General features: G+C 45.1%; 1 protein-coding gene across 1 annotated transcript; it reads right to left on the bottom strand.

Annotated features, from left to right (window-relative positions):
* Positions 1 to 6,605: 6,605 nt before the first annotated feature.
* Positions 6,606 to 20,409, bottom strand: Spesp1 (sperm equatorial segment protein 1). Its single transcript, XM_041679380.1, has 2 exons — positions 20,349 to 20,409; positions 6,606 to 7,732 (listed from the first exon to the last, which is right to left on the bottom strand). Exons 1-2 carry the CDS (start codon positions 20,407 to 20,409, stop codon positions 6,606 to 6,608), a joined length of 1,188 nt encoding a protein of 395 aa, XP_041535314.1.
* Between the last annotated feature and the right edge of the window lie 2,464 nt (positions 20,410 to 22,873).

The following is a 22,873-nucleotide window of genomic DNA, read 5'->3' as shown; positions in this document are numbered from 1 at the left end:
AGAAACCCTGTCTCGAAAAATCCAAAAAAACAAAACAAACAAAAAAACTATCCTTTAAGCCAGGTCTGGTGGTTATTCACCTTAAACCCTTTAGAGGCAGAGGCAGGCAGATCTCTGCAGATCTCTATGGCATATCTGTGAGTTTGAGGCCAGCCTGGTCTGCATAGCTAGTTCCAGGCCACCCAGGGCTACATAGTGAGATCCTGTCTCAAGAAAAATAAGAAAACAAACAGACAAGTAAATACTTATTGTTTAGCCTGGCTATGATGGCCAGTGCCTGTAGTACCAGCTACTCAGGAGACTGGTGAGGAAGATCACCGGAGCCTGGGAGCTCTGGGACAGCCTGGGGCAACATAGCAAGGTTCCGGATCAGCAACCCAGGGACTTTTGCTCTACCCAGATTGAGAGATGCTCTTGCAGTGCTGGCAGTGTTAGTATCTATTGGTGCTGGCAGTGAGTAGTGGTAGACAGCTAGAAGCATCAGCTGGTGGGGCCCTGCTGCAGCCTAGGGCACTGGATCTTACAGTCACAAGCCCTAGAGCCTGCCTAGGCTCAGGAAGTCAGACAACCTCAGCCCTTGACCATGGCCATCCTTGCCGTTCTGAGGCCTCGTGTGTAAAGGAATTCCTGGCCCTCCATGGTAGCCGGTGTCTCAGCTCTTAAGCCTACAGTGCCCAGGACCCTTAAGACTTGGAAAGCTCTCAGAATGCTTCTAGTCATCAGAGTCTGCAGTTTCTCTTCTCTGGGTCTTCAAAGCCTTCTATTCTGCTCTAGATCCGGCTCTGTGTCCACTCTTACCCTGTCTTTTTTTTTAATGCATGTGTGTATGTATGTGTGTGATTATGTAGAATGTGCGTGTGTGTATTTGTATGTACGCAGGTGCACATGTGTGCGCGTGGAGGCCCGAGGACAGCTTGCACCATCATCCTCAGAATTGCCACCGAAGGAGTGTTCCAGAGTGCGAGGGAGATAACTGGGGAACTGGGGATGGATTTGATCAAGATACATTATACACGGTATGACAGTGAAGAGAATGACTTTTTAAATATTCTAAAATCAGATCCTTGTGCTTATGAGACAAGCACTTTACCAGCCAAGCCATCTCCCAGTCCTCTCACTCATTCCCTCCTTCCAACATCCCTCACAAGTTTTCTCTGTGTAGCCTTGGCTGTTCTGAAACTCGCTCTGTAGACCAGGCTGGCCTCGAACTCACAGAGATCCGCCTGGCTCTGCCTCCTGAGTGCTGGGATTGAAGGCGTGCGCCACCACCTGGCTCCAACATTCCTCTTGCTCCTGCCCTGGTCACTGTCCTGAAGTGCTCAGGCGTGTCTTACAGTTAGGGCCACTGTTGTGGTGGTCATCACTGAGTGGCAGCCATTGCTGCTGCTTTTGCCATTGCTGTCCACTTCTGCCAGTCTCGTTGCCAACACCCAGTACCACTCTGCTGCCAGCTTCTGTCACCTGCCGCTGCGTCTCCACGGTTCTGCTGCTGCTTCACAGCTTCGCGTGTGCTGCAGCCGTGAATGCCACCAGCGTTCTCTGCCTCCTCACTTCTGCAATGTAAAAGCCAACTGCTCCTCTGTCACCCCTGCCACCTGCTCTCATCCACCAGTTCCGCCAGTTCTACTAATGACAGATGTCAAAAGTGGGCGAGGAAGATCACTCTATAAAAGCTTGCTACTGAGCCTCATGTTGCAATGCCGGGGACAGGGGAGCACAGGAGTGTACTACATGGCCACAGAATGGGCACATGTGCGGTCAGAGCAGAGCTTCAGAAAAAATGGAGGACTGGATTTAGATCACTCACAGCATTGTTCCTCTTACACCAGTCACAGCGTCCCTCTGCTGGCCCACAAAAGAGAAGTGTTCCCCTTTGGCCTGGATATCAATAATTACAGGAAAAGTCTGGTGCCAGCCATTTGAACTGGTCTTGTCTGGGGATGTCCCTGCAGAAGCCAGAGGCTTGCTTCAGCAGCAACAGCTGGAGTTGTCCTGTAGCTTCCTCAAGACATCTTTGGCATGTCTAAAGCAGCTGGTGCTGGTGCTGGTGTAGTCCAGCTGGCTGCTGGGCTAGCAGTCCTTGGCTTAAGGCAGCCAGAGCACCAAGCAAGAGTCCAACAGCTGCTCCTTAGAGAGTCAGATCAGTGCCCAACAGTGTTTCTTATTCATAGAAAAGCAAAAGCCAGGAAGGTGAGTTAGCACGGTGACTTTAACAATGTTCCATTCCTGCCCAGTGTCTCAGAGATGGGTAGCCCCAGCATCTTCCTCAATGAGAGACTGTCTTCTCAAACCAAAATCTCAATGAGGTAACATGGACATACGGCTGCAATTCTAGGAGCAGAGGCTGAGAATGTGGTTTAGGAGATGGAGTGCTTCCCTAACACACACAGAGTCCCGGGCTGAACACGTATTAAACTAGGCAAGTGACAAACATCTATAAGAGGCTGGAGGATCAGAAGTTCAAGGTCATCCTCAGCTATTTAGAGACCTCATGGCCAGTCTACATGAGAGGCCCTGTCCCAAAAAATTAAAAACTCACAAATCAAAAATTAACCTCACCTAATGGACATCTCTAAGTACTCTATATTTTGCCTTATAAAATATACTAGGGGTAATGCTAACTTCTGTTTCAGACATGCTGATGCAGAAACAGTAAAATGTGTTCTGTAGGGGAAAAAATACATTAATAAGTTTACTTAGATTTCCTGAGAGAATTTATTAGCATTTCCTTCATAAAACAAAGAGCTGTTTTCTAAATCCCATTCTATATCATATGAAAGTAAATGTTCCAAGATACACATTGTTAAGACTGAAGAATTCAGGTTTCATTAGTCAGATATTTTAATGCCAATGAAGAAAAATGCTATAGAAAATAACTTCCTCTAGGCTGAGGGATAGAGGCTTTTTGTCAACATCTTTTCAATAAAATTTTGGAGGCTTAAAATTACTTTTTTTTTTATTATGTGAAATCAAATAAACCAACGTACCCTGCCAAAATACAAACACGAATCAGACGAAGCACTATCTCACGCAGCTTTGCTCCAGTGTACACATTATCTCAGAAACAAGTGCTCTGACCCACTGTGGGAGGGTGACAGCTCCTCAGCCACAGATGGGGATTCAGAGAGCACTCTGGCATGGCACTTCCAAAGCCCTCCCAGAGCTGGGATGGCTCTCGGCAGGCACAAAGTGTCCTGCACATCTTTTGTTTAAACCCCGTGTGGCATCTGCTTTATTTTACCTTCTTTGAGACTGTTAATCCCACACTGACAATAAAACGCCTCCTGACTGTTCTCTTAGCTGTCTGCTCGCTCCATTCTTAGAGGTGCATAGGTCAAGAACCCTGTTGGAGACAGGAGGTGAAGAACCCTGTTGGAGACAGGAGGTGGTCTCCACGGACCACCTCACAATTACACAACCCTCTCTGAAGCTGCACACGACACAAGACCACCTCTTAGTGTCTGCGATGTCCTAGACCCTTCGCCTACACTAGCCGTCCTCCTAGTCAGCATCCCCACACACTTCAACCCACTCTCGGCAGCTGGTCTCCTCTTCTGCATCAGCTGGCTTTGAGTTTCGGATCCTCCTATGTCTACCTGTCAAATGTTGAGCTTACAGGTGTGCATACCCTGAATCATCCCTCTTTTTTTTTTTTCATTTTTCTTTCCTGGCAAACCTACAAGCCCCACCTTTCTCCTTTCTTCCTACTCCCCCCTCCCTGGCCGTCTCCATCCTTTCTTTCTCCTGACTTCTTGCCTCCCCTGACAGTGACTTGCTGTCTAATAAGAAGCTGACATTTTCTCCAAGTCTTGCTTTCAGCTCTAGCTGCCACCTCTCTCTGTCTCAGATCTCAGTCGGTAGAGAATTTCAAAAGCTGTCTTTGCATGTTTTGTTTCTAGCTCCTTCAACTCATCCTTTTAATATGGCTTCCTCTCCAACTCCATCCAAGACATTTTTGCACACATACAATGTGTGATCTTATCTCTAATTTTTAATTTATGTGTGTATGTGTGTTTGCCCAAAGAAGGTATCAAATCCCCCAGAGCTAGTTACAGTTGATTGTAAACCATCCAACACTGGTGTTGACCCATCTCTCTAGACCCTCTGTCAACCTTTGGCTTCCATACACACATACACACACAGATACACACACACACACACACACACGCGCGCGCACACACACACACACACACACACACACACACACACACACACACCACAGAAAGAAAAGAGGAATGGAGAGAGCAAAGAAACTGGAGGGAGAAGAAAGCAAAAACACAAACTTCATTCTGATGAAGTGCTTCTAGATTAAATCACCCCTCGCCCCAAAAATAAAGTGTAAGCTGGACAGGTAGGTGGACCAGCAGTTAAGAGCACTGGCTGCTCTTCCAGAGAACACAAGTTCGCATTCCAGAACCCACACCAGGTGGCTCACAACTGCACAATAACTTCAGCTCTAAGGGAACTGACACCCTCTTCTGGCCACTGGTGGCAGGCAGACAGACAGACAGACAGACACACATACACGCCACATTGCTGACATATACACGTAAGTAAACGTGAGTAAATTAAGAAAATAGAGGACAGGAAAACACTCCAGCCACCTATCCAGACACAACGCCAAATCCACACTGTGAAGCGATAGTACTGATGGCCATTTTTCCAATAATTAAGATTCTAGCTTTAAAAAGTGGAAAGAGAAATTAAAATTTAATTTTCAATTAAAAGAGAAGTCTGAGTCTAGTCAGGCAATAGCAATGTGTGAACTTTATTTGATCTTGATTCATACAAAGAAACTCCAAATTTCCCACTGGTTAATCACTTTTTAAATTTAAACATTGACGAGATACCATTAATGCCACGTGATGATATTGCTATGAAACATTTGAAAACCGTTCTTGAAAAGCTTAGGGAGCCGCACACGGTTCAAGCTGGAGACAAACTGATCAAACTCTTGGGGATCCAGTTGAGCACACAGGAAGTGGGGGGAGAGGGGGCGGTCTAGACACGACTGTCGTTACAACACGGCTGCTCACACTGGATGGTGGCTGGGTGCTGTCACCGTGTTATTGCTCATCTTTGCAGATGCTTACCGGTTTTCACAGCAGCTTATTTTTCAAACTAAACACAGTGAACAGCGGTTCTGTGAACCCAAAGGCACGTGGTCACTTCACAGCACAGCCCTGTGGGAGTTTTCACTTGGCCCCTTTTCTCCACTCAGTCACACCCATGTGCTTAGCCCCTGGTTCTGTTTGCTCAGCCTCTAAACTGTCTGCTTCATTTCACATAATCCAAGTCAAAGCCGACTCGTGCACAGCTCCTGTCTACTTCGGCCTGCCTCCAAAACTTGTGCCCAGAGTATTGTGTTGTTTTAAAACACACCCCGTGTCTGACATAAACTTGATCACACCAGATCCTTTGCTTCAAATCCGCAGATTGCTTCTCACCGACCACAGGATAAAGATGAAACAGTTGATGCACACCGTGAGACCTGCATGCTGTTTTCTGACAGTATGTGCCTGCTTCATCTTGGAATGCTCCCTCTGGCCTTCCTATACTCCAAGCACTTCTTGAACCTGCCATCCTCAACTTAGCTCAACATTCACACACGCTCTTCCTCTGCCTGGAGCGTTCTCCTCCCCCACGCATATCTCACCTCTCAGACCTCCCCTCACATGCTCCTTGCTGAGGGTACTCTTCTCAATATTCTAAATGGGGTTAGACTAGCTACCTCCCATAAGAGCTTGTACCAACAGAAAATTTAAAGCAGATGGATTTGTTCAATGTCTATAGCTTCCCTGTTATAATCTCAAAGAGAGAGGAACATAGCTCTTCACTCTGTCCCTTAAGCCTAGCATTTTGTTTTACTAGAGGGTCAATAAATGTTTATTGATTTATAAATAGCTGGCTTGATGAAGGAGCACTAAGTAAATGAACTTGAATATAATACTGGTCTCATCATGGAATAAAACTGCACTTTGATTATAACATCATACGGCTAACTTAGCTGCTGTCGGTCATACTTGGTACCAAAAGATTTGTAAATCTTGAATGTATTTGTATGCAAGCCAAGGGAGGGAAGTATGAGGACGACCTCATTACAGATCCAGGTCAGGGTCCCTCATAATGACCCAAGTATTTGACCATCAAATAGTATGTCTCGGTATATCACCCACTTCCCAAGGAAGCAGCATACATGCAAACCGAAGTGCTTCTGATACCCGTCTTGAGTGTGTGCTCTTCATACAGAAAACCCAGATGGTGTGAAGGGGATTCGAGAGCGCAAGCGATTATTTAAAACTGGCTGTGTCGCACAGCGCTCGCAGTCTCTAAACACCTCTAGTCAGCAGAACCAGAGCTTAAACATTTTAGAGACTAACTCATCACAACTTGTTGAACTAACAAGGAAGAAAAAAACCACAAACTCATGAAGCAAATTTTTATTTTAAAATTGTTAGGTTTTTAGTGCATATGAAAATATTTTATGACATGAAACATAAGGATGTTAGCACATGGAAGTATAATAGAAAATATTTTAGGCAACTTTTGAAATCACTAATATGCTTATTTTCCTGTGGATGAGCCCTTTGCTTAAATGAGTTTGTTCATGGGACATCAAGGATATTTAGGATTTTCATATTATTGCTTAACAGCTTCCTAATAAGGCGTTGCGTTTCTACCTGATCTACACATAATAGTTTTTTCAACACACCAATCACAACAGTGGCCTTTTCTCTCAGCTCTGATGGTATACGCTTACTATTCAAATACTCCGGCAGCTTGGACCTGGAATTGTACAGCGTGTTGATAACCGTTTCCATGTCATCAACGGCCTCGCTGGTCTCTCCCTCCTGGAAGACACGAGAACTGTACATCTGTTCTAACTTGTGCTCGGCGGCTGCGGCCAGGGCCAGGCTCCGTTTCAGGTGCTCCTTGGAGGCCTTGATGTACTCTTTATACTCGGGGTTGTTGCCGTCACCAAGAGGCCCCCGTTGAATTTCTACATTAATATTGGAAATTTTTCTCAAAATGTCCTCATATCTCGGACTCAGGGAGTGGCGTCCAGAGAAGTCTTCGTAGTTCTCGGTTTCCAACTGGCCTGAGAGCTGGGGCACATCCTCAGAGTCTGTGGAGCTATCCAAGTTGCTGGTGGTTCTGGTTGTTATGGTGACACGTGTAGTTGCCGACCATGGCTGGGAAACCATGGATGTCATACTCTGGACCTCCGTTTGCATCCTGTTTTGCTGTGTGTCTAACTCTACCTGGTCGTCTCGATTTGACTCTTGCAGGGTTCCATGCTCCAGCTCCGCCTCCGACTCATACTCAGGCACTACCATTGGCCTAGACTGGGGTTCTGGCTCCGGCTCCGGCTCTTCTGTCTCAATGTACGGTTCATCCGCGCGTAAAACAACAGAAACATTATTTGGCGGGATGGACCAGAACGCTGTACTTCTGGTTTTTTTTCTCCTCTCTATTCCCAGTGTGAAGCCGCTAGAAGCGAAAGTTGTCTTTTCCTCGCTGATGGGCCTGATCAGACCGTCGTTCTCAGGGGTAACTTCAGGGGTGTGCATCAGCTCGGGCGAGGACCTCGGTTCTGCAACTTCCACAGTTCCTGAGGGCTTTGACGTTTCCCCAGAGCCCTGATCCCTGGTGGGAACACTCATTATCAGGTTCTGTAAAACTTGTACATAATGATTCAAATTCTGCTCTTCATCAGGCAACACAGTTAAGGCTTGAGGGGAAAAACCAAACACACAGTAAGTAATGCTTATTGCATATGACACGATGGCAGAATCTGCTAACCTCAGTTCCCGGTCTACGCTAGAACTTAGTACACAAACAGGGAACTCAGCTTCCCTAACAGCAAAGAACTGGGCTTTCCTAACAGCAGGCAGGCACCCACTGAAAATGCACAAGGGGAGCTGGACATGGTGCCCTTTCCTACACCATTTTATGTTTGTTTTCTCATATAGTTTATGATTCAATAGGCAACTTTTTAAACCAACATCCTTGATCATGTTGTCTAGCCCTGCAAGGAACTATGCTGGGTTTATATTGGCTCATTGGAGCAAATTATTAAATTTTTAGGAGCCAGATGTTAGGTATTAAAAAATTCAATTTTCTGAATTTGCAATTGTATTAAGACAAAGATAATAAATACTCAAAACTCCTCACTTCCTACTTACCCTGTTTTGCTATTAGATGTCTTTTGATTTGTTTTAAGTAATTTCGTCTTCTCTTTTATTGATTTTTTTTACTGACAAAATAAAAATCATATATATGTGTACAACCACACTTGCTCTGAGTCTAGAGTTTCCATGTATGGAAGACTGAGTAAAATAAACGCAAACCCGTTCAGGGAAACCGACACTCCCACGCTAGTCTCTGCTCTCCCACCTTCCAGTAGCATGATTTGGGGTATTTTCCTCAATATTTTTTAAACAAAAAAATTATGTTTGTTCTTTTATCTCAAATAAAACAAATGTAATAAGATTTTGGTGGTAGGAGGCTAGAGAACTGTCTCAGCAACTTCTTTTGCCAGGACCAGAGTTTGATCCTCAGAACAGCCACACACACACACACACACACACACACACTAATTCAAATATCTGATCGCTGCTCAAATTTTTCTGATTCTTTCAATTTTTTTCTGTTCATGTGATACATTTGGTATTCCTCGCTGCCACCTTTAATTTATTTTTATTATGTGTGTCAGCGTGCTGAGTGCAGTGACTGAGCCATCATCCCTCCAGCCCCTGAGTGCAGTGACTGAGCCATCATCCCTCCAGCCCCTGAGTGCAGTGACTGAGCCATCATCCCTCCAGCCCCTGAGTGCAGTGACTGAGCCATCATCCCTCCAGCCCCTGAGTACAGTGACTGAGCCATCATCCCTCCAGCCCCTGAGTACAGTGACTGAGCCATCCCTAAAGCCCCTGAGTACAGTGACTGAGCTATCATCCCTCCAGCCCCTGAGTGCAGTGACTGAGCCATCATCCCTCCAGCCCCTGAGTGCAGTGACTGAGCCATCCCTAAAGCCCCTGAGTGTTACCTTTTAGAAATGATTGCACTGCTGTTAAGTTCCTTTACATCCTTACACTTTAGTGAGTCATTCTAAATTGCTTACTGGCAGAATTATACAATGTCTATAATTTGCTTCTAAATAAACTAAGGACAAGAATTTAGGAAGAGGGACAGGGAGGTTAGGAGAGAAGGAATATGAGCAGCTATATCAATGGATGCAAGATTAATCAAAGGGTCTATTATAAATGGAGCTTTTGTAACACTATTTCTATTTCTGTGTATATTTCATCTTTTCTATAAAAAGTTATTTCTAAAATTTTTTGAGAAATGTTCTTTTCTAGGCAACTAGAAACAAGCAATTGGGCTAACCATGCCCAACCTAAAGTGTGCAGTCAACGGAGTGGCAGAACAGCTTGGCAGAGGGCACTGCCTTAAAAGTAGTCTAGGACGCACTTGATCTTCTACAAATTAGCTTGTCTCTTCAGACTAGCAAATGGGATACCCAAGTAGCTATTAAATAAGTTAGGGTGCCAAAGAACAGGAAAAGGAGGTGCTCACTGGGTGTGAGTTCTAAAAACATCTCAAGTACTTATTATCCTCCTCTGCCGTTACTCTGGAAACACCAAAAAGCCTGTTTGTGGTTGCTTAGCAACAGAGGCACCCTACCTCCTACCTTGCTTTTCTTCCTTGTAAATGCACCCTTGGGTCTCTGGATCATTCTATTCTTGAATCCATCCCCTCCCTGCATGCTTCCTGCCTCTTGTTTTTGCCCTTCCAACACATCTATGCATTCAGACTGCCTTTCTGGGTTCCACTAATCAGGACCATTCTTGCAAATCAATTTGAGTCCTATAAAAAATGTTTGCAGGCAAGACCGGAGAAGGGTCACTTCCAGTGTCCCTACAGACAGTCCTGGCCACCGTGAAATCCTGTTCTTCTCCATTCTACAGGAAGTCCTAAAATTTGAGTAAACTGTCTAATTCTTACAACAAACAGACCAACCCACTAAAAGCTGAGTCACTTATCACACCTTGACTATCTCCTGTGGTCTACCCCAATACAACATAGCTGCGATTTTTACCACTTGGATATTTTACCTAAGCTAATAGCACACCCCAGACCATGGCTAAGGTTAAGAAGCCCTCTAATGCTGTAGACACATAGCAGTAGGTAAAGAAGGTGCTTGCCCCCCAAGCACGAGGACCAGAGTTCAGATCCCCGTACCCACTGGAAGCTGTGGTGGTGTCCCAGTAGGGAGGTGGCGATAGGAGGATCCCCATGGCCTGCCACCAGCTAAGCTTGCAAATCAGTGAGCTCCGGGGTGAGGGAGAGACCCTGTCTCAAAGAAATAAGGTGAAAAACAGTAAAAGAAGATACCTGATGTCGACCTCTGACCTCCATATGCATGCCCACTGGCACACTACAAATCCGTTCACAGGCACACATGTGAACATGTGTGTCGTGAGATATTTGTACACTGTGAAGATGTATTTGCTGTGATTTGTGTAATAAAAAGCCCAATGACCAATAGATAGGCAGGAGGCATAGGTGGAATTTCCAGAGAAAGAAAGTGGGGGGGGGAGAATCTAAGTAGGCAGGAGATGCCAAGGAGACATAGGGGGGATCAGTGTCAGACATGCAGAATGAAAGGTGGAAAACCACATGGTAAGACATAGACTGATAAAAACAGGTAAATTTAAGGTATAAGAACTAGAGGGATAAGCCTAAGATAAGGCTGAGCTTTCATAATTATTAAGTCTCTGTCTTATTATTTGTAAGCTGGTGGCCCAAAGAAAAATCCAACTACACACACACACACACACACACACACACACACACACCGCGGGGTAAGATATCAGGATACTGCTCCAGGACCTCCGTAAAGCAGCCTGGGAGCCTGAGGTTCTGCAAGAAGCTCAGCTCTGAGGATGTCAGTTGAGCTTGAGTTTTCTGCGACTTTTAACCTAGAACGGGAGAACTGATCACATGACAGAGACAATAGCCAAGTGATCCTAACAACTGTGAGGATGAAAACAGCTGAAATTCTGAAGGGTGCAATCACTCCCATCCATGGAGCCATTAGTGTGTGCAGGTGCCATGTGAGTGGAATTTTGGTAAAGAGGAAAAAGAGGCCAGGCATTGGTGGCACACGCTTTTAATCCCAACACTCGGGAGGCAGAGGCAGGTGGATCTCTGTGAGTTCGAGGCCAGCCTGGTCTACAAGAGCTAGTTCCAGGACAGGCTCCAAAGCTACAGTGAAACCCTGTCTCAAGAAAAGAAAAATTTCCAGGGGTGTAACATGATCAAAATCTGTTACATACATGTTAAAATTGCTGCAATGGAATTCACTACTTTGTGTAATTAATATGTACTAGTTTTAAAAGAACTAAAGTATATCAAAACTCAGGTTTATCAAGAGGTATTATTTCTACTTTAAAAGTAATACTACTTTTAAAGATGATCGTGGTGATATATGTCAGGAGTTTTGTTTTCTGCTTTCTTTAACCTTCCCCCCTCGCCCCCCAGGAGCCCACGCTAGTCTGAACTGTTTAGTCAAGGATGACCTTGAACACCTGATCAGTGAGTCTGCCACTTCCCAAGTGCTGGCATTGCAAGTGTGAGACTCCAGGTAAACTTAACTTTTGACAAAAGTTTTTGTCTTTATGTGTGTTCCGTTTGTTTGATGATTGTGTGATTTTTTTACAGAATGCAAAACCGGGAAGCAAATACATTCAATCCACCCAGATTCTGGAGTTTTGCACATCAGTTGACTTAACATTTGAGAACTGCACTGGAAAACATGATAGACAAAACGAGATTTCACTTGAAATATATTATAAATCAAATATACCACAAAAAAACAGCAAAACAAAATATACAACATCATATCATTACAAAGGCCTACAGGTTTCTCCACTAAAACAGGCTATCCACAGTTTTTACGATTTTGCTTGTTTGTTTGTTTGAAACAGGGTGTTTCTGCATAGCCCTGGCTGTCCTTGAACTCACTGTGTAGACCAGGTTGGCCTTGAACTCACAGTTTGGCTTGCATCTGGGATTAAAAGTGTGCTCCTCCACTTACAGATTCTATAGGTTTTTAACTGTTCTAATTCTCTGATAATCTGTAACAGGAATTACATCTTATTTTGACACTAACTTGACACATTTCCTGATATTCTTAATTATGAACCTATAAAGTAAAAAAATAGTTAATAATGTGTATTTATCTACAGAATTGTAAAATTATCATCATTATTACTATTGCTATTATTGTGTGTATATGTGCATGATATGGGTGGGGTGGAGACACTTGTGCCAAAGCCCACATGCAGATGGAGGTCAGAGGGCAACTTGCTGGAGTCGGTTCTCTTTCCATTCTGTGGCCTCCAGAGATCAAACTCAGGTTGCCAGGCTTGTATGCATGGCAAGTGCCCTCATCCTCTGAGCCTTCTTACAGGTCCTTACCTACAAATGTTAAAAAAAAAATAGCCAGGCGGTGGTGGCCCACGCCTTTAATCCCAGCCCTCAGGAGGCAGAGGCAGGCAGATCTCTGTGAGTTGGAGACCAGCCTAATCTACAAGAGCTAGTTCCAGGACAGGCTCCAAAGCTACAGAGAAACCTTGTCTCAAAAAACCAGAAGAAGGAGGAGGAGGAGGAGGAAAGAAAGAAAGAAAGAAAGAAAGAAATCTCTCTCCTTTCCTAAGCCCTTTACCCTTTACACAGCCTGGGAACAATACCCTCCAGAGCATTGTAAATGGAGCACTGATATATCTGGATACAGTGAAAAGTTAAGACAGACCATCCCATAATTCCCTTGGTGCCCTACTCAGATGTTGACATAATCCATCTTGGTACCCTATTTTCAAAATAGTTTTGTTATGTGTTGGTGTGGATGTGTGCACGTGTGCAGTGCTGGCAGAAGCCAGAAGAGGGTGTCAGAGTCCCTGGAGCGGAGCGGCTGGAGGTGTGAACTGCTCATCATGAGTGCTAAGAACCCAGCTCCAGTCCTCTGAAAGCACAGGATGCTCTCCTAACCTCTGAGCACCTCTCCAGCCCCTACTTAGCTATTATTGTTTACTAATGAAGTACATTGTCTCTTCCAAAAGCCTCTAACAAAACAATGTATCGGGATTTCTGCTTCTATGAAGATAAAGGGTACTGTTCCCCTCCTGTTTCTATTAGGCACAGAGTAAAACCCTGCACAGTTGTACCTAAAACCCACCTGAGGAGAAACTGAAATGCAGGGACAAGAAAGCTGACCAACAAACAACTTCAGGAGAGAAAAATGATGGTCTCTGGGTTACACATGACCCACAAAGGTAGAAGAAGAATCTGGAAACCCAGAAACGCAAATATGTACAAGATATTTTTTTTAAAAAGGTGAGGTGCCTGGAAATAGCTTAGTAGTTAAGCACTTGTTGCTCTTGTAGAAGACCCGGATTCGATTCACAGCACCCATATGGTGACTTCCAACCTAACTCCAGATCCAGGGGATCTGATGGCCTCTTCTGGCATCCTTAGAGTGTACAAAACTGTAGACAAACACTCTTACACATAAAATTTAAAAAATCTTTTAAAGAGGAATGATGGGGCTATGGAGGAGGTCAGTTGGTTTGTTTGCTTAGTGTGCATGAAGCACTGGGGTTGATTCCCAGCACTGCATAAAAACCAGGCCATATTGCCAGGTGGTGGTAGTGCTTGCTTTAATCCCAGCACTGGGGAGGCAGAGGTAAGAGGATCTCAATGAATTTGAGGCCAGCCTGGTCTACAGAGTGAGTTCCAGGACAGCCAACACTACACAGAGAAACCCTGTCTCAAACAAACAAAACACAAAAAAAACAGGGCATACCGTACTCTCAGCACTTGGAGGTAGAGACAGGAGGATCCGAAGCCAAGGTCATTTGAGGCCAAAATGGGCTGAGTGAGACCCTATTCAACAACAACAACAACAGGGGCAACAAAAGCAGCAATAAATAAGCTTGAACCAAATGAAACATAGTAGAGTCTCAGAAAGAAATAGAAGATGTAAAAAAGAACCACTGAGAAGTTACAAATGTGAAAAACTCGATAGTGGAAATGAAAACATCTCAAAGGTGAGACTCAACAGCCACATGGAGGAGATGGGAAAAGCTTTGGTGAGCCCTGAGCCAGGCTGATGGTACAATCTGAAAAATAAGGAAAAGCAGAAAAAAAACGACCAGAGTCCCTTGCTGCTCTTGTAGAAGACCAGGTTGGGTTCCCAGAGCCCACATAGTGGTTCACAACCATGCACGACTCTAGTTTGGGAGCTCTAGCACCCTCTTCTGACCTACCTAGGTACCAGGCATTCACATGGTATACATACATGCAGGCAAAAGACTTATATGTACCCGACCAACTAAATTTAAAAATTCAATGTTAATAAATAAGGAGAGTGATCAAGAAAAGACACTTGACTCCACCTCCATTCCACACACAGGTGCACACACACCCATAAACACATATGCACACACACACACTGACAAGTATATGTAACACTCACTATGCAAAGCAGGAGGTAAACGACTTAACCTTTGGGGGGAATTGGATGACAAGTTTAATATGAAGTCATGAGGTTGGAAGGAAATATTATATATTTTATGAGTGCCAGCAAAAGTGGGTGAGAGGAATAATCAACCCAGAATTCCACATCCCAGAAAAAGATCTCTTGGGGATGAAAGGACAGCCAAGGAGAAAACAAGGGAAGCTATCAGAAAACCTACCCAAAAGAAAGATGGCTAAATGTAGTTCCCAGAGCCTGGTAAAATGGCTCAGTCAGTAAAGGTGCCTGGCAACCTGAGTTCAAAGCCCAGGACCATCTAGGAAAGGGTAGAGGGAGAGAACCAACTCCATTAACTTGTCTTCTGGCCTCACACATGGGTTGTGGCATGCACGCCCATAACACACACACTAAAGATAAAAATAAAATGAAATAATCCATGCATTTCCCCAAGAGAATGGAAATGTCCAGGAACACCAGAAAAGAGAGCGAGATCAAGAGAAAGAGGAACAGAGCGCTGTCCTCTGGAGTTTCTCAGACTGCCTGACAGATGAAGCAAAGTCACCACATTCTCTGATGTGGCAGCTGGCGCACATGAAGGAAATACTTAAGGCAAGTGTGCCATGAAAATGCACAGGGTATGAAAGAAGGTGAAGTTTCGTCCTGGTTGGATTTTGTCAACTTGACACAGCTGGAGTCATCTGGGAAGAGGAAGCTCCACTGTGAAAGTGCCCCCATTAGGTTTGCCCACGGGACACTTCCTTGACTGATGACTGATGGGAAAAGGGCCAGCTGCTGTGGTTGGCACCATCTTTGGGCTGGTAGTCCTGGGCACTATAAGAAAGCAGGCTGAACAAGCCAGTAAACAGAATTCCTCCATGACCTCTGCTTCAGTTCCTGCCTCCAAGTTTTTGCCTTGAGTCCCTGCCCTGACTTCCCTTCATGGTGGACTGTGAGCTATAAGATGAAACAAACCCTTCCCTCCCTCCCTGAAAGTCATTTGGTCATAGTGTTTATCACAGCAAGAGAAAGCAAACTAGAACAGGTTTCTGCTAATAAGATAAACACACACACACGCACTCACGCACACACACAGACGCACACACACGCGTGCGTGTGCAACATCAACTATACAAAGAAACTCTAAAAACACCAAACCAACAGAATTTTTAAAAAGCATATCCTTCAATATGAAATGGATGGTCCCTGTCTATGTGCTCAAAAATGTTTTAAACACTAAATCTTTAAATCCAAAGCAAGTTGATAATTTCAATACATGGTTTGATATAAATGTCTGGTGAGTTTGAGGTTGTAGTAAAATATATATAACACTAGGAAACTTGGTAGCTCAGTATAAAGAAAAAGTTGATTTTTTTTGTTTTTTTTTTTTTGTTTTGTTTTGTTTTGTTTTTTTCGAGACAGGGTTTCTCTGTGGCTTTGGTTCCTGTCCTGGAACTAGCTCTTGTAGACCAGGCTGGCCTCGAACTCACAGAGATCCACCTGCCTCCGCCTCCCGAGTGCTGGGATTAAAGGCGTGCGCCACCACCGCCCGGCTTTGTTTTTGTTTTTCAAGACAGGGTTTCTCTGTAGCTTTGGAGCCTGTCCTGGAACTAGCTCTTGGCCGGGCGGTGGCGTCACATGCCTTTAATCCCAGCACTCGGGAGGCAGAGGCAGATGGATCTCTGTGAGTTCGAGGCCAGCCTGGTCTACAAGAGCTAGTTCCAGGACAGGCTCTAAAACTACAGCAGAACCCTGTATCAAACAAACAAACAAAAAAGATGCAAAAGTTGAAATTCAGTAAAATACACCTGACTTTTTTATTTGAGGGTTTGTAGGTTGGGGAGATGATACGCAGGTAAAAGCTCACGTGCAAGTGTGAGGATCTGAGTTCTGGTCCCCAGAACTCAAGTAAAACAGGAGTCCACAGTGTGTGCCTTTAATCACAGTGTTCCTATAACAAGATGGGAGGGGGACACAGGAGAACCCCCATTGTTTACAGTGGTGAACAAGAGCCCTGCTTCAGAGAGGTGGAGGGCAAAGACAGCTGAGTTTATCTACTGACTATCACACACATACACAACGTGGCACACGTGTGTGCGTATGTGTGTGTACATGGATGTATGCACACGCATGCACGCATGCCTCCCACAATGAACTTATACATGTTTACTTTGCTCTGCCAACCTTGGCATAGGCACTGTTGATGACACACCCAAAAATCTAAGCAGAAGTTTTATATACTAATTATTAAAAGAGTCTTAACAACTGCAAGCACAAAAAACATGTAAGAACCTGTGCTTCAAAACAAAAAAAAAAAAAAAGAAAAAGAAGAAAAAAGAAAAAAAAAGATAGAAAGAAAGAACTAATGTATTTCCAACTCAAACCAGGTTGTTGTGCTTCATGGCTGGAATATACTCAGAGTGACTGCAAAGGAAACCACTTTGGTATTCCTCCAGCAGCTTTTCTTTCTTTCTTTTATTGTGATTTTTTTAATCGATTTTTATGGATCTCTACATTTTTCTCTGCTCCCCTCCCTGCCTCTCCCCTTCCCTTCAACCCTCTCCCAAGTTCCCCATGCTCCCAATTTACTCAAGAGATCTTGTCTTTTTCTACTTCCTATGTAGATTAGATCTATGTATGTCTCTATCAGGGTCCTCATTGTTGTCTAGGTTCTCTGGGATTGTGATTTGTAGGCTGGTTTTCTTTGCTTTATGTTTAAAAACCACCAATGAGTGAGTACATGTGATAATTGTCTTTCTGGGTCTGGGTTACCTCACTCAAAATGATGTTTTCTAGCTCCATCTATTTGCCTGCAAAATTCAAGCTGTCATTATTTTTTTCCAGCAACTTTTCTTACTATTCATTTAAAAAGGCAGCTTCTGCTGATGGATAAGTCCCTATAGTCATATTAATTAGCATTCTAGATTTTTTTTTAAAAAAAATCCAACTTAATGCCGGGCAGTGGTGACACCTTTAATCCCAGCACTCAGAAGGCAGGAGCAGGCGGATCTCTGTGAGTTTGAGGCCAGCCTGGTCTACAAGAGCTATTTCCAGGACAGGCACCAAAGCTACACAGAGAAACCCTGTCTCAAAAAACAACAACCAAAAACAAACAAACAAAATCCAACTTAGTATCTTTGTGTGCTTCATGATTTATTTATGTTCATAGGCTCAAGTCTTCCCACACAGAAGACAGGCTTGCTCTAGGCGACTAGTCCTGCGCATAGGACACTGGCAATCACTTGCAAAGTGATTCTTGGAAACCAGTTGCCATGATTTAAAGGAATCTGGAGACTAGACAGAAAACTCAGTTGCTTGCCTAGTATGCATGAAGGCTTGGGATTGGATCCCCAGTGCTGCATTAACTGGGTATAGTGCCACACGCCTATAATAACCAACATTGGGGAAGTAAAGGCAGGGATAGCAGAAGTTCAAGGTCATTGTTGACTACGTAGTGAGTTCAAGGTTAGCCAGGGCTTCATGAGATCCTGTCTCAAAGATAAAATGGACAAGAGAAAAGGGGACAGAAAGTGTGTGTGTGTGTGTGTGTGTGAGAGAGAGAGAGAGAGAGAGAGAGAGAGAGAGAGAGAGAGAGAGATTGAAAATGAGAATTCACTAAGAGTAACAACATGGAAAAAATAGGTCAACTTGGTTCTTTATGTCTCCGTTGAGTTCTTGCACGTCCTAGGGTATGCAGATGAAGGAGGACATCTCAGCTGGCCTGGTAAACCATGAAAAATTATGAGCTAGCAAGTAGGGGCAGCCTCGTCCAATTTGTTTCAAGCTAGGGAGATGTTCTGGCAGGTAAAAGCACTTGCCCTGCAAGCCCGATCTGAGTTTTTTCCCCAAACCCACAGGGGGCAAGGAGAGAAGTGCCTCCTGCAAGTGGTCCTCTGACCTCAGCACACACCCTGTGGTACATGCGGTGCATGCGGTACATGCAGGCCACGTCCATATGTGCACACACACAAATGTAATAACAAGAAAAAGAGATAGACAGGATCTTTCTATCATGGTGCATTAATAGAGACAGGCCACTAAAAGTACCTGCTGTCCTGCTAAGGTCACTCTCCAGACATCCCCCGCTTATGTGACATGCTCCCCATTAATAAACAGCGTCAGAACACTCCACCTGCAGTCTGAAATCCTCCCAAGTGTCACAGGCTTTGGTACTGTAACAGCCAGATGTGAATTTGCAACATTGTAACCAAGTAACTTGGAGCTTTACAAGGTTCTAAAGATAAATCTTCTTTTTGTATATTTGTTGACAGAGGTGAGCATAATTGGCTGCTGACTTAATCCTCCCTCATTGTGTTCTTAAAGACAAAGGACTTCCTAAGAACAGACATAGAGAAGACTCACACATTCTCTCTCTCTCTCTCTCTCTCTCTCTCTCTCTCTCTCTCTCTGTGTGTGTGTGTGTGTGTGTATGTGTGTGCGCGCACGTGCATGCATGCAGACCCATGCCTTAAAGCCCACGTGGAGGTTAAAGGACAGAGTTTTAGTTGTGTTTTTCTTCCACTGAGGGGCCTGGGGATTGAACTCGGTCCATCAGGCTTGTGTTCACTCATTGAGCCATTTCACTAGCCCAATTTTATTTTTTGATACAAGCTACTATGATAACTAAGTCATGAGATGGACCTTCCCCAGCCTCAGAAGGGACTTAGTGAGGGCGCTGGGGAGATGGTTTAGTAGGTAAAGTGTGAAGCCCTGGGTTCTATCCCCGGAGCCCATGTGGAAAAAAGCCCAGCCCAGCAGTTCATGCTGGTAATTCCAGCAGGAGGACGATGAAGGCAGGCAGATCTGTGGGGCTCACTGGCCGGCCAGCCCAGCCTATTTTGCAGTGAAAGACCCTATCTCAAAACAAAACCAAACCAGGTGGCAAGCATCCGAGGAATAAGACCTAGGGTTATCTTCCGATCTCCACACGCATGTACACAAACACACAGAGCAGTTACATGTGAGGTAGCCAAGACAACCGCAGGTGCATCTTGGCAGCTGGGTCCCTTAACAGTCAAGATGCCCCTCTGAGGTTAAACTGCCTGCAAGCTGCAAAGAGGTTGTTCTCACTGTATCAAAGAACAGTGAGCCAAGGCATTTCCCCACATGCCTGCAATAAAGAATGGTCTTCAACTGCTTCCTCTTTATGGACGTGGGAAGAAATATTCTAAAAGAGAGATTCCATTTACCAGGATTGGAGAGAAAACCTTACCATGTGGATAAGCCATCTACCTTATAAATATTCATAAAAACGTATATTAAATCCACAATACAGAACCCACTGTGTCGCTATGCCCTTTTGGCAATAGCCGACTCCAATCTCTCTCTCTCTCTCAATACACTTCTGTTTACTGTAGGTGCCTTTTGGCTGAATTCTTTCCTTCCAGCATCCCAGAAGGAGACACACCCCTCCCCGCAACACACATTCCCTTCCGATATAACTCAGGGACCAGTCAGTCTTTTACTGTCAAGGGCCAGAGAGTAAATATATCAGACTTGCAAGCAGAATTGTGCAGCAAGCCCTTGCAGGAAAGCAGCCAAGGCCAATACATAAAGTAATGACTGGCTGCATTCCAACAAAACACGAAGTGTTTGAGTCCGGACTGCAATATGTCACAGGTTTTGTGTCCTGAGCAGTAAACAGTGCCACCTAAGGGGTGTCCCCAGCCTAAGGAGGGGTCACACTGAGTCCAGTCTATGAGCTGAGCATCCTGGGGACAATGGAGTGTCACCCAGGCCAGTATCTGGGACAGTGGGCGGGAAGGTGCAGGAAGAGGAAACCTGGATCTCAACCCGGCCCATCACTCACTTGGATACGCCAATAGGGACGAAGGCCATAGCCACAGCACAACTAGGACCACCGGCTTCATGGGCGTCGTTCACAGTACTCCGCCATCCGACGGGAACGTCCTGGGCCCACCAGGCCGGGGTACCTCAGGGCCCGAAAGAGGGGATGTCAGCGGCCTTTGGTCCCACGTCAGGGCCCGGGCGCCCCGCAACGGTTGCCAAAGTGAATGGGTGGGGGCGGGGCGACCGCGTGAGTTGCGCGCGCGTGCGTGCTGGGACTCAGCAGGTACCAGGAGTGACTCGATGGCGATCTGCTGCTGCAGGCGCTTAGGGTAGAGGCTGGAGAAACTCGGCGAATGGCATGCTATGGCACTCCCCGGCTGAAAACACAGCTGTTGCACAGAAGTAGGTGTCTGATGGAAGAGATGACCTGGAGATTACACAGAGCCAACGGTGGTGGGAATCGCTGCCGAAGCCCCAATCTGCCCCAAAGGAGATGGGAGGGGTCAATTGCAGTAAGGCTTAGAGGTTCAGACTAGTTGCAGGAGTGGTTGCGGGGGTGGAGTGGTGGAGGTGAATGGGAGGAAGAGGTAGGGACTTTGCAGACAACATAGAGGTTTTGGTTGTCATTTTGATTTGTAATGATTACATCCCGTTTCTTTCTTTTTTTTCATTCCCCCCGCCCTCTTTTTGATTTTTCGAGACAGAATTTATTTGCATAACAATCCTGGCTGTCCTGGAACTCTCTTTGTAGGTCAGGCTGGCCTCTAATGGCCTAGCAGGGAGCATTGGGAATAAAGGCGTGTACCACCATGTGGGATTACATCCGGTTTCTTTGGCAACAGTAGAGTCGGAGAAAGGTGTAACTACAATGGGACAGCGTAAGAGAATTAGTCAAGGTCTTCTCTGTCCTGTCCCAGACCAGCCTGGAACTCCACCCACCCAAGGATGACCTTGAACTAAAGATACTTCTGCCTCCACCTCCCAAACCCTGAGATTAACAGGAGTCACCGCGTCTGGCTTCTGATGTGCTGGGGATTGAAAACAGGGCTTCATCTAAGTTAGGCAGGCACTCTGATGAGTCTCAATAAGAGAACTTCTTGGAGTAACGGTCATGAGGCCACTCAATTCTACATGCGAATTAGCATCAGTGGAACTGTCCTTTTTCTGTGTGATTAATCTTTAAAATTCACACGCGGTCACATCTCGGGCTCAGAAACAAGGAACTGGATTTTAGTCTGAGACAATGGGGAGATGCTGCAAGGTTCTGAGTTAGGGGAAGCGGGGATTGGGAGAGCACTCTAGACAGCTTCTTTTCCTTGCAGAGACCAGAAGATATGGGACATATGGACATATCTGAGAGATGTTTAGAGTTAAAATCCAGGTGATCATTCTGAGAAAGGTGGAGACAGGCTCAAGAGTTGAAGACTGGGCTGGAGAGATGGCTCAGTGGTTAAGAGCATTGCCTGCTCTTCCAAAGGTCCTGAGTTTAATTCCCGACAAGCACATGATGGCTCACAACCATCTGTAATGAGGTCTGGTGCCCTCTTCTGGCCTGCAGACATTCACACAGACAGAATATTGTATACATAACAAATAAATAAATATTTTTTTAAAAAAGAGTTGAAGACCAACCTAGGCGACATGAGACCCCATCTCAAAGCAAAGATTAGAGAGTGGTTTGTTTAAATGTGGAAAGAGCATGAGAGGATGCCCTGATTTCTGGTAGATCATTTGGGAGTTTGATGCACACTTACTGAACTGGGGAATGCAGGTACCTGTGGAGGAGGATAAGAAATTTTGTGCTCAATACTATTATGGCAAAGTGGACTTTGAATCTGTAAGCAGAGCTGGTATATTCAGAGAGGAAATGGATGTGGGCCAGGGAGAAAGCTGAGGTGGAGGCTGAGTTATGGAAGGCTTGAGTGTCTGGAAGCAGGGATGTCTGAGGTAAACCAAGAAGGGTGCAGATGAAGCAGAGCATTGGTCCTAGTATGGAAATAGGCAGGCGAGAGAGAGCACAATGCAGTGAATGCAAAGGAGTCCAGGAAGGAGAAGGGGTGGTGAGGACCCCAAAAGAGCAAGGCGCTTCATGGGGGAGCTTCAGACTATTAGATGCTTCTGAAAAGACGAGAGAGAGAGAGAGAGAGAGAGAGAGAGAGAGAGAGAGGCAGACTGACTTAGGGCTAGCTTTAACTACAAAGCCCTTAACAAGCACAGTGCTAGTGAAGTGGTTTGGAGCCAGGCCATGCTGAGTCAAGGGATGAGCAAAGAGGTGACAAAGTCGTGACAGCTTGCCTGGGACTGTTTCAAGCCTGGTTCGTGAGTCTTCGAGGCACTCCAGCAGTGCACAGCCCAAATATAGCAGCATGCTGGAATCAAACAGTTGGGACTATTTGGAAAGCAACTTGGAATATGTAACAAAAGCAGTAACATAATATACACACTGTGATATAAATTCCGTGACACAAATTTAGGGGGAGAATTTAGGTCCCAAGATAACCATAGCCTGCAATATAGAGACAGTCAAATCCAAAGAGGATATGG

The sequence above is a fragment of the Microtus oregoni genome, unplaced genomic scaffold (genome assembly GCF_018167655.1).
Source record: "Microtus oregoni isolate MIOR12 unplaced genomic scaffold, Mior012 000032F_ref0000030, whole genome shotgun sequence".
Classification (NCBI taxonomy): Eukaryota; Metazoa; Chordata; class Mammalia; order Rodentia; family Cricetidae; genus Microtus; species Microtus oregoni.
This window is presented reverse-complemented; position numbering and strand designations above follow the sequence as displayed.